This window comes from Macadamia integrifolia, chromosome 5, assembly GCF_013358625.1.
Source record: "Macadamia integrifolia cultivar HAES 741 chromosome 5, SCU_Mint_v3, whole genome shotgun sequence".
NCBI classification, from domain to species: Eukaryota; Viridiplantae; Streptophyta; class Magnoliopsida; order Proteales; family Proteaceae; genus Macadamia; species Macadamia integrifolia.
The window spans coordinates 10,264,543-10,273,180 of NC_056561.1; the positions used below are offsets into that span (position 1 = coordinate 10,264,543).

Below are 8,638 nucleotides of genomic sequence, written 5' to 3' on the forward strand. Positions count from 1 at the left end.
CCCCCCCCCCCCCAACGGCAGCAAGGTTGAACAATCTCTAATTACCATGACATGCCAATACCAGTGCCAGAAACACTCTCAAGCCCAAAGATGTGATTTCAGGCCCACCAAAGTAATAATATGGCATATGTATATGCCCAATGGCAATTCTGTAATTACTTCATGCAATTCTCAATTGATGCGGAACCTGGGTCAAAATACCCAATTGGGTTTGGTATAGACTCATCCAAGTTCATAATAGGCAATAACAAGGGGCAATGGCAGAACCGTAATTAACCAAAATATTTCATGGGGCTAATTTCGTAGTTAAAGAGGCAATGGGACAGCAAGGGAATTAGTATTAATTAACAAGGGTTAAACTTGGAAGAGGAAACAAAATAAAGATGAGGTTATAGTGACATAAACTGGGGGTAATATTGGAAACATAATAAAAAAGGAGATTTGTTGCCTTAAAAATTAGGTAACGTGGGGAAGGAAAGATTAATGATGACACATGGGGTTGTTGATGGAAAGAAAGTAAAGAAAGGGAAAGAGAGGGGTAAATATGTGAGAACACAAGATAAAGAAAGTGATTCATATGCGTAACCAGCAGCACAAAAGGCACATCATGGTTACTGGTTAGACAGTCATGCAAGCAGTAAGAGAGAAAGGGACGAAGTTCTTCTTCCTTACGAAACCAGGGAAGAAACCAGTCCATCTCGATTGCAGAAACCAGTACTTGCAAAACCAGCAGCTGTCTTCAAACCTGGACAGCTGATGGTTCAAACTCATAAAAACAGAAGCAAATAGAAGGCTTGTGTATGCTGCAATCGATACAACTAGCAGACAGAGAAACCAGCTGAATAACCTTCAAATCCATAAGATCAAACCACTCAGTTTAGGGGTTTCAGCAATAGAAGAGAACCCATCTCAAGCAGCAGCGGATCAACAATAGTAGAATTCCAACGATAGCAGAAAATCGAAGATCAGAAAAGGCAATAGCAGCAACAGCAGTGGGAACTCTTCAATGAGAACAGGAATAGAAGTAATAACCGGTATGATCTATAACCAAACCCTAGTTCTTCTCATAAGAACTAGGGTTTCAGCAGTACCAATAGACCTTGGAACGACTCTCAAAAAAGCTACTGGTTACAGCTCTGATACCATGTAGAAAACCAAGGATCTGTAACCAGTAACTTGAGAGAAGAGAGATGAGGAAGAAGAAGAGAGACAGCAAGGGAGAGGAACAGCCGATGTGTATCTGGCAGTCTCCTTCCATCATATATTTATAATAAGTAGATCCAAGTACAATCATAGGTGGAATGGGAAAGACAATCCTAGCCTGACTCTAATTTAGGAAACTAGAGATCTAGTCTAACTAGGAAAGTAAACAACCTAATCTAACTTGGAAAGTAACAAAGATAACCATGTCACGATGGGGACATTCCCCCTATCGTGGATACATATTCCAACACTAGGCTATACTAATTGCTAATCTCCTGTTTCAGTATGGGCTTCAGGTTTTTTTTTTTCTCTAATATGCATTCTATGCTGAGGTCTGTTCCACTAAATTCTGTATCCCTGAATTGAATCTTAGCTCACAGATGATATGCTTAATTCTTTCTTCGAGATAAATTATGAAAGAAACAAAAATGAGCACATGTATGTGCTAGTTTAGGCAAATGGTTTTAAATAACACAAAAGTTTGCCACCATAAAGAATGTGCCAAAGGTGATAACAATCCCCTTGATTGTATTCTCTGATCTGCTTTCACTCTGTAACCATTGCATTGTTCTATTGCTTTCATTAAATTGATGTAATTCATGAAAAAATGTACAGAAATCAAAATAATTTTTTCTCTTTCTGTTTAACAGTCCAGATGTAGCCTTTGTGGTGCGGAAATTGAGGGCGGTTCTTTGATACCTAATCATGGTACTTCTCTCCGTCTCTCTCTCTCGGCACACATCATATATTTTTTTTTTCATCCCAAACTGACCAATCTTCTCAAACAGCTTTGAGAGCCGCGGCTGCAGCTGTGAAGCATGAGGATGACCGGAGGCTCTTCCACAATGCTGCTCTCCGTAAACGCCGGAGGGAAGTCGGGGACCAAATGGATGTAATGAAGAGATTAAACAGGGTAGACTTTAAAGAAGTGCCTGAAAAAGTTAGAGGATATTGATACTAAAATAATTGTGATATCTTCTAGGAGAACATATAAATGTTATCATGCTCTAGGTATATTTAAGGATGTTAATGAAGTAATGGATCGATGACATAATTCTACTCTATTCTATCACCCTTGTTAATGGTAGAGCTGGAAACTAGGTGGGCCTGTGTTCATAAATTGATCAATCGCTGATAAGCTTGCTAGGGTTGGTGCTTTGGGAAATCTTTCTACTTGGGCCCTTACTACATGATAGTCTTTAGGCTTAGACCTTTTGTTGTTTTTGTTGTTGTACTATATATCCTGCACTGTATTTATTTCCTAGCAATAAAATCTCTTTGGTCATATATGACACCAATATAATTCAATATTTACACTTGTGATAGGAAACTTTCATCGTGTTTAGGTGAAAAACCAAGTATTTAATGCTTCATATAGCCTTTAGAGTGAAAGAATTGATGGTTTATGTTGATAACAAGTCAAATTCTGTTGCAGGAAAATGGGGAGATGGCTGCAGACGGTGATAGCCCAAGGCTACAAAGAGGGGTGCAATATCCATATTCAGTAAATGAGAAAGTGCTTATCAAAGTAAGTTCTTTTGCAAGCTTTTGAGTGTCCAATTTTGACTGTATACATAAAACAAACTATTCTGGGTGTTTTCAACATGCAGGGAAATAGGAGGACCCCAGATAAATTTGTTGGAAGGGAAGCAGTCATTACATCCCAGTGCCTCAATGGTTGGTGAGTTGTCAAACCAGGCCATTGAAAGGATATATCTGGTTCTTTATTTCTTCCTCTTCCTTTTATCTTTTGATGCTATGCTGGGATTAGAAATATCAGAGTTACGCCCTTTTCAGTATTCAAGTGTTCATTTTCATCTTTGCGTAAGGAGCTGCTGGGTTTGGGTTAGGTGGGGGTATCTCATGACTGACAGGGTAATGGGCTTGCTAATGCAATGCAATTCTTCTGTTCACCAGACCCTGATATCCCTGATTGGAGAAGGGCTTATTTTATTATTGTTATCTTTTTAAATTTGTTTTGACTATTTGAACTCCAGTCTAATGATTTTGCATATCCCAAAACTAGAAATTAAACCTCTCAGGCTCTAGAGAAATGTTGAACTAATGATTGGTTTTTTTCTTCTTGTGTTCTAGGTACCTACTCAAAATTCTTGGAAGCGGAGAGAATGTTCGCCTGCAATATCGTTCTCTACAGAAGATCCTGAGCTCTCAGCCGATAGAGGGTAGGCCTCCAGCTCAGCCAATTATTCAGAATAACAGCTGACCCAGCCTCAAGAGCAGTGCCTTACAGTATCCCTGTTAAGATTCCTATAGATACTCACCTTGCTGTCCAGCCCTTGTAAAAAAAAAGTGCAGAATGGGTCTGAATGATTGTTTGAAAATGTTGTGAGTAGTAGTTTAAAACACTGCTCGTAATTTAATGTTTGTAAAGAAGAGCAGTATAAAAAGAAAAAGAAAAGAACAGGGAAAGGGGTGATGGGAGAATGCTGAAACACCAATTATTATGCTACTTGTACCAAGGGGGAACATTGAGAAAACATCGAAGGTAGGACACCTGATATTGTGCATTGTAATTCACGAGTGACTGATTCTGATTAGTGGAAGATGCAATGAGATGATGATTGGTTGCTAGAGGATTCTTCTCCTGCTATAGGTAATGTTCTTGTGATTTTGACATACAATTGAATCAGATGAAGTAATTAATTCAGCTTCAGGGCTGATGTCGTACAGTATTTATGCTATATCAGATGTATTTTTTCTTGCCTTACAATTTTCTGGTTGCCAGTTTGGTTGGAGGAGAGACTAGAAGTGGGAAATGTGATTGCAAGAAACTATAGGGTGGTCCTTGCCACACATGCATTGTATGAAATTTTTGTGATTGTATTATTATCTGGTTCTTGTCATCTTTAATGAAGCCATTAGAATCTTTTCAAAGTAGACTACCAGAATGCAAGTATTGCACATCTTTCCATTATGGCATGCTAATTGGATAAATCCAAACAGTTGGATGGAAAGACTTCGTGTATTGGTCAGTGTCCAATTTAGGGTTCTTAATCAAATTATGTTCATGAATTTTGGATCAGCAGTGACCGGTCCAAGCTTTGTTACCCTTCCAATAAATGAACCAAGCTGGAGTATTGGAACGGTATAAACAATCCACTGTTGAACCAGGTGGTCCGATCAGACTTGGACCATTCAGGCCACAGCTCACTAAGGCCCAATAGTTTTTCAAAGATTCTAAGTTGGACCAGACCATCAGACCGTTACTGTCAATCACGGGGCTTGAAAAGCTAGGGATGTAAAAGAATAATAAAAAATTCGAATTCGTGTTTGAATCTGATTAGGGGAATCCGAATTTGAAAAAAACTTTTTGAATCCCTTCATAAACTAACTGGAGGTGGATACATGTATATCAATTTCAACCTGGATGATCCGTTTAAGTCTGATTATAAAAATATAATTAAATAATAATTTTATAAATACTATCAATACTAAAATACCCTTGTCAATTCATAACTACAAGAAATATTAAATGAAAAAAGAGTCAGAAAGACATTTATGTGCAATGGCTTCAACCCGATGGTGAGACCACACCCCTACACAATCCAGGTGAACGGATTAGGTTCATGTATGATGTTCTTGTACATTGGATCAGGTTTACGTACAAGAATGCTCTCGTACACTCCTGATCTTATGGATTTAGAATCTATTAAATGAAGAGAGAGAAAATTGATTCTATATCCATGAGTTAGTACCGTTTTCATACATTCTCGCACATGAATCTGATCCGCTCTCACAATCTAACTACGTGAATCTATTCCAGTCTCCAATGAAGATGTAAATAGATAATCAAAATCCATATTTGATTGTGTTTCTATAAACATTTTTAGTGTTTTTGCACTACACTACTAATAACTATTAGCAATAGAGATTTTTTTTTTTTTTTTTTGCATTAAAAAAAAAAAAAAAAAAAAAACTAAAGCAGTGTTTAGTTTCGTGGGGTCCATCAAATCATTGATTCAAGGTAATCATCTATCATTCATTGCAGCAGTCCTTCCACACATAAAAGATGAACCACAACCAATCAATCAACCATTTGTAACTAACCATTACTACTGTATTACCGTATCAAGATATCATCAACTGTGTATTCCAAATCTGTGTATGACTGTGCTTGAGTCCAAACGCTAAAATGAAAAACCAAATCAGAATGTTTGATGCAATCAGGCGGTTACCAATCACAGACCGCAAATGGAAGAACCGAATCACAGAAACCGGAAACCTATAAAAGGAAAAAGTAGTAAACCACATACGCGACCTTTAAGTAAACTCCACCCCTCTCTGCCGAAGCTCCATTAGGAGTCGGACCCTCTGGATTGCCAGGATTTAACGGTGGAGGATGAATCTCTGGACTATCAGTATCGTCAGGTGGAGGAGGTGAATGACGCGAATGTGGTGGCGGAGGAACATGCCCAGCCGGCCGAGGAGGCTGCGGAGGACGGCGGTGCCTCAGACTTGGACTGGCATCTGGGCCTTCCACTTGGTCATTGGAGCCAATAGGAGCGATGGTGCCGGCGTTGGACCCTCCAGTTTCAGTGCTTGGAGACGAACTAACATTTTGAGGTCGGGGGAGAACGTCGACCTGAACCTTCATACCCTGCCAGCAGTGACCAGGCTTGCCGCAAACGAAGTACCTTGTTCCTGGGTTCAACAATGGGATCACAGTGTGGCCATTGTTGTGGGTGCGGATCGGGCTACGTATCTGGCACTGAGCGTAGCCTCTCTCCCCTACTTCAATCACATCGTGCTCTGGCGTGTAAACGAACACTGCAAGTGAAAGGTAGAGTGCACGGTAAAGCATTTCCAGTTCGTTAAGTTTGTTACGAGTGGTAATGTGACATGTCCAAAATTTCTCTCTCTGTCTCTCTCAATAAACTGTTAAAATCGAATCATTTGAAACTCTGCAACTTCAAGCGCACGTTAGCGGGAACTCGAACGAGAAAGCTAAAATCAATCATCGTGGTTCAGGAAACCAACCTAAGTTGTCTCCAGTGAAGAACACAGTGTTCGAAGCCCAGCTCTTCACGTCCGATGCAAGATTCCAACCAGTTACTCCTCCTACGGTATGATTAGTAGCGGTGACACACCGGAACAGGATTGATGAGAAGAGGATCAGAATGATCACCTTCACTGCCCAGGGGGGACGAAGTTTATCCATCGTCGCTTCAGATTAGAGAAAACCTGTAAATCATGAGTTCAGTCAAATAGAGAAATCGAACATAAAGAACAATGAACGCGTTCTCTTTAAGTTCTCAGAGGAGCTAAAAGATGATTAGATTAGAATGGATGAACTTAAATAGAAATCTATCAAGAAATGGAGCTTCAGGCTTCTGGCGCTTCGAACGGGGAAATAAAGAAAAGAAAAACAAGCCGAGAATGAACTACAAAGAGCTCCATTCCCGAATTCAAGAAACAGTTGAATCTGAGAGAAAACCTGCAAATCAGTTCAATCAAACGGGAGATATCGAAGATAAAAGTAAATTAAAGAAATGAATCAACCTCTTAAATTCTTGAGAGAAATCTGTCACGAAATGGAGTTTCGAATGAAAACAACGAAAAACAAGAAGAGAATTGGAAATCGCAATGAAATTCACCGATTGTGAAACAAAAATGATCTACGAAGAGCTACATTTCTGAATCCATAGGAGCCATCTCTATCCAAAACAGATAATTCAGAAAATAAAGAAGATCAGAAAGTTCTTGAGGAATGCATCAGTTATCAATTTCTTTATTGATTCAAAAGGGATTGAGAACTCAAATTTTACCTTTCTTAATTTCTTCAATCACCTGCCAAAGATGAAGATGAGTTAGAAGAAGAACTCAGAAAATCAAAGATGGAGAAGCATTGTAGATGTTCAGAGACTCCATTAACCTCAATTCTTTCAAAAGGGAGAGAGAGAGAGAGAGAGAGAGAGAGAGAGAGTTCGTACAAGAAGTTGAGACTGAGATTCTGAGACAACTCTTACTGGAGAATGAATTAAGCGACGTATGTAAGGGGTGAGAGGTGCCAAAGCAGCTTCCCGCTTTGTATATAACACTTGCACGTGCTTAGACAAGACTGCCTTTGTCATATTCGCACGTGACACTTTGGTTCTCTACTCAAATAGTCATAGACGACGAAAGGCAAGATCTCGGGTGGCACCATACACCCCTAATAAAAAGCCAGTACTTTGGAATCTTTTGCTAATAGAGATGGAAAGGCCTGTGGAGTCTGGCCTCATCAATCAGATCAGATTCAATAACAGTCAAGGATTTAGTTATCGGTTATCCGATACGATATCATTTTGGATCGGATCGGATCAGTGTGTAGCGATCATTTATATCCTTACAAAATTAATATTTTTTTTACGATTTTACCCCTGAAATGATATTTGTTATCAATTTGGATTGGTCAGACATTGGCATTAATTTCAGCTGATATTGACACGATATGACCATACGATCGATCCAATACCAATACTTCGAACCATGATACCAGGGGTGTCAATTGATCGGTTGGGCCGGTTAGATCTCAGTTGGGTCTAGCCAAGCTTGACCACTTGAAAATCTTGCACCGTGAACGTCTGTTTGAGTAAGCGGGCCTAGCTTTGAGGGGCATGGTATGATTTATAATCGGCCCATTTGGTGTCGGACTTTAATCGAGCTACCTTAAATAGGTCTTAATCGGGGTACAAACCTTTTAAGTCTAAGGGCTCAAACAGGCTCTAAATATGCATACCTTAAAATTCTTTCCTTAAGTGGGTTGAAGACCCATAATTGTTCTATTTTAACATGAATCACAAGAGTTTTATACAAAAAATCATCATAGTAGAAGGTGACGCAAATCTTTAATAAAGAAGATAAATGATATGAGATTATAAGGTTGTTCTTTAATAAAGGGAGTCGGGCTTGGTCAAGCTACAATGAGTTGGTTCAAGTTGAGCGTACAGTTGGTCAGTTCATTCGGGTGCTCAATGGGTTGGCTACCTACACTGTGAACACTCGTTTAATAAACGTGTTAGGTTTAATATCGCGTCAATCTAGATCGAAACAAAAACATGCTGGGTTTGGTCAAGCTTACCAGTGCGGGCTTGGAATTGACACCCCTACCCTTGTCTTTAGTCTATAAGACTCCATACTTGTGATCGAGGAGGGTAAAAAAGAAAAAAAGAAAAATTGCAAGGGAAATGAAGGGCATTTCTGTCAATTTAAGAGCTGCGCAAGTCAGCCCCGGCTGCTAGAAAACCAAAAACCGAATCAAATGATAAACGTGTCGTCCATAGTGAAGGGGCCTAATTGACCGAGCATGAACATGTTTAATGACCAACATAAAAGCCCCGTTTTTGAACCATTTGTTATACCCCAATTACCCCTTAAATACATTTTTTCTCCCAAATATACCCTTTCTTAAAATATTGATTCAACGATTACAGGT

At 39.3% G+C, this 8,638-nt stretch overlaps 2 protein-coding genes across 3 annotated transcripts in view; one reads left to right on the forward strand and one right to left on the reverse strand.

The window, feature by feature from the left end:
- Positions 1-4,101, forward strand: part of LOC122077861 — a 21,804-nt gene extending 17,703 nt beyond the window's left edge. Inside the window, exons 8-12 of the mRNA XM_042643762.1 lie at positions 1,854-1,911; positions 1,992-2,095; positions 2,639-2,731; positions 2,814-2,884; positions 3,298-4,101. Coding sequence (XP_042499696.1) covers positions 1,854-1,911; positions 1,992-2,095; positions 2,639-2,731; positions 2,814-2,884; positions 3,298-3,427 — 456 coding nt within the window. The 3' untranslated portion in view covers positions 3,428-4,101. The remainder of the gene's footprint in view (positions 1-1,853; positions 1,912-1,991; positions 2,096-2,638; positions 2,732-2,813; positions 2,885-3,297) is intronic.
- A 1,158-nt stretch (positions 4,102-5,259) lies between these two features.
- Positions 5,260-7,223, reverse strand: LOC122080275 (uclacyanin 1-like). Of its 2 annotated transcripts, XM_042647226.1 has the most exons (4): positions 7,155-7,223; positions 6,990-7,011; positions 6,202-6,405; positions 5,260-5,991 (listed from the first exon to the last, which is right to left on the reverse strand). In XM_042647226.1, exons 3-4 carry the CDS (start codon positions 6,380-6,382, stop codon positions 5,447-5,449), a joined length of 726 nt encoding a protein of 241 aa, XP_042503160.1. In that variant the 5' UTR covers positions 6,383-6,405; positions 6,990-7,011; positions 7,155-7,223; the 3' UTR covers positions 5,260-5,446. The 2 variants fall into 2 exon arrangements, with proteins under 2 accessions (XP_042503160.1, XP_042503159.1); XM_042647225.1 differs by lacking the exon at positions 7,155-7,223 and having other exon boundaries at positions 6,990-7,114.
- Positions 7,224-8,638: the final 1,415 nt, after the last annotated feature.

Coding starts and splice junctions, on each gene's coding strand:
- LOC122080275 (XM_042647226.1), bottom strand. CDS start 6,382: ATGGATAAACTTCGTCCCCCCTGGGCAGTGAAGGTGATCATTCTGATC. Junction 5,992..6,201: donor CTTCACTGGAGACAACTTAG/GTTGGTTTCCTG, acceptor TTTCACTTGCAG/TGTTCGTTTACACGCCAGAG.